Source organism: Equus przewalskii, chromosome 11 (genome assembly GCF_037783145.1).
Source record: "Equus przewalskii isolate Varuska chromosome 11, EquPr2, whole genome shotgun sequence".
NCBI lineage: Eukaryota > Metazoa > Chordata > Mammalia > Perissodactyla > Equidae > Equus > Equus przewalskii.
In genome coordinates, this window is record NC_091841.1 from 13108062 (window position 1) to 13110057 (window position 1996).

At 37.3% G+C, this 1996-nt stretch overlaps 1 protein-coding gene across 1 annotated transcript; it reads right to left on the bottom strand.

Moving 5' to 3' along the window:
- Positions 1–802: 802 nt before the first annotated feature.
- LOC103540105 (olfactory receptor 4P4-like) lies at positions 803–1747 on the bottom strand. The gene has a single exon (XM_008506624.2). The coding sequence runs from the start codon at positions 1745–1747 to the stop codon at positions 803–805; it is 945 nt and encodes a 314-aa protein (XP_008504846.2).
- Between the last annotated feature and the right edge of the window lie 249 nt (positions 1748–1996).

Sequence of the window (1996 nt, forward strand, 5' to 3'; positions counted from 1 at the left end):
ACTTATTGAGCACTTACTGCATGCCAGGCAGTGTTTTAATCCTCCACATATAATGGTCACAAAACTGTGAGTGGTATACCTTTATCATTTCCATTTCTAGATGCTTTTTTGGGCATAAGTCCTCACAGTTAGTAAACTATTCTGGGTCTTGAACTCATGCTGTTAACTAATACGCTATAAGGTGCTGTAATTATCCAGAGAGGAGCAGTTGATTTGTATATGAACAGACCTCGGTGAGAAAATAAGTTAGAACAAAAGAAAATGATTTTAATGTGAGACTTGGGAAAAAGTACTGGTGTTGGGGATATGAGAACATTCAGAATACCACTGGGTATAAAATTATCACAGTACAAGGTGAATTTTTTGAGAAATATTGTTGTGGAATATAAATTAGATCTTTTAGAATATTCTCTAAGTGATTCAAGTGAAAGATAGTAATTATTATTATTTTTTTATCATTGTTTGCTAGCTGGAATTGGTTCCTTGAATAGAGTCACACACAAGAATGAGGTAAATGAGCTCACAGTGTTTATTTGTGCTGCACACTGTGTTTGATGGTCTGCTGCTAAATATCTAAATTAGTTACACAGCCAAAGGATCAATAGGGCAGAGGAGATCTAAATAAGAAAACTAGAAAGGAAAGCACAGCAGAGAGGCGGCCTGGAGAAATCCAAGAAATCATAAACTTTTGCTCTTATTTTTGCTTAGGCATATTGCTACATACAAGAGACATACACAAACATCATGCATTTTAAAAGTTTCAAGGTAAAGAAGTCAGATTCAACAAGGTTTGTAGTGAAAGTCAGGGAGTCTTTCCATTTATTTCCTTACTTTGTATGATACGGAACCATAGTTTCTTTATGGCATTTTTTATCTCCGTGTTTCTTAATGTATATATCAGAGGGTTGAGCATGGGAGCAATGATAGTATAAAAAAGAGCAAACACTTTGTCTTCAGGTAAAGTAGTTGCTGGTCGAATATAAATAAAGAGTAAAGGAACAAAAAAAAGGACCACCACAGTGATGTGGGAACTGCATGTAGAAAGAGCTTTGTGACGATTCTCTGCAGAGTAGGACTTGACAGTATACAAGATCACAGTATAAGATATCAACAAGACGACAAAAGTCACCAGACCCATCAGGCCTGAATTGGCAATGACGAGGAGACCAATTCTGCTTGTGTCAATGCAGGCCAGTTTCAGCAAAGGATACACATCGCAGAAGTAGTGATCTATTTCATTGGGCCCACAGTAGGGTAGAAAGATGGTGAGGAGAAACTGACCAAAAGAATGTAGGAATCCCCCAGCACAGGAAGCAGCGATAATGACATCACACTTCTGCCTGCTCATGATGACAGTGTAGTGCAGGGGCTTGGAAATGGCCACATAGCGGTCATAAGCCATCCCTGTGAGGATGAAGACCTCGATCCCCCCAAAGAAGTGCATAGTAAAGAGCTGTGTCATGCATCCATTGTAGGAAATGGTCTTCTTTTCCGCCAATAAGTCAATGATTAACTTGGGGGTCACAGTGGAGGTGTAGCAAAGGTCTGAGAGTGAAAGGTAACTCAAGAAGAAATACATAGGCTGGTTAATAAGCTGACTGCAGGTGAGAGAAATCATGACAAGCAAATTTTCAATCAAAATTGCAATGTAACAAAATAAGAACAGTAAAAAACAGAGAAGTTCTATTTGCTTTTTCTGAGAAAGTCCTAAGAGAAAAAATTCTGTGATGTTATTCCTATTTTCCATGATCCCAAGTAGTTTGCAGCCACCTAAAATTATATAAATTATGAATTCTTATGAAACATATTTAAATATAATGATTCATATCATTCCATAGCCTGGGGCATATTATAACGCAAAGGGTCCAAAGGTCAAAGAAAATAGAAATTTAATTTTTATTTAGAGAGGCTTTTCAGCAGCTATTTTTGGGCCTTTCTTGAAAATAATAATTACTGGTAAACATCTTAGGTACCCGAGGTAAAGACTAGCATTGTC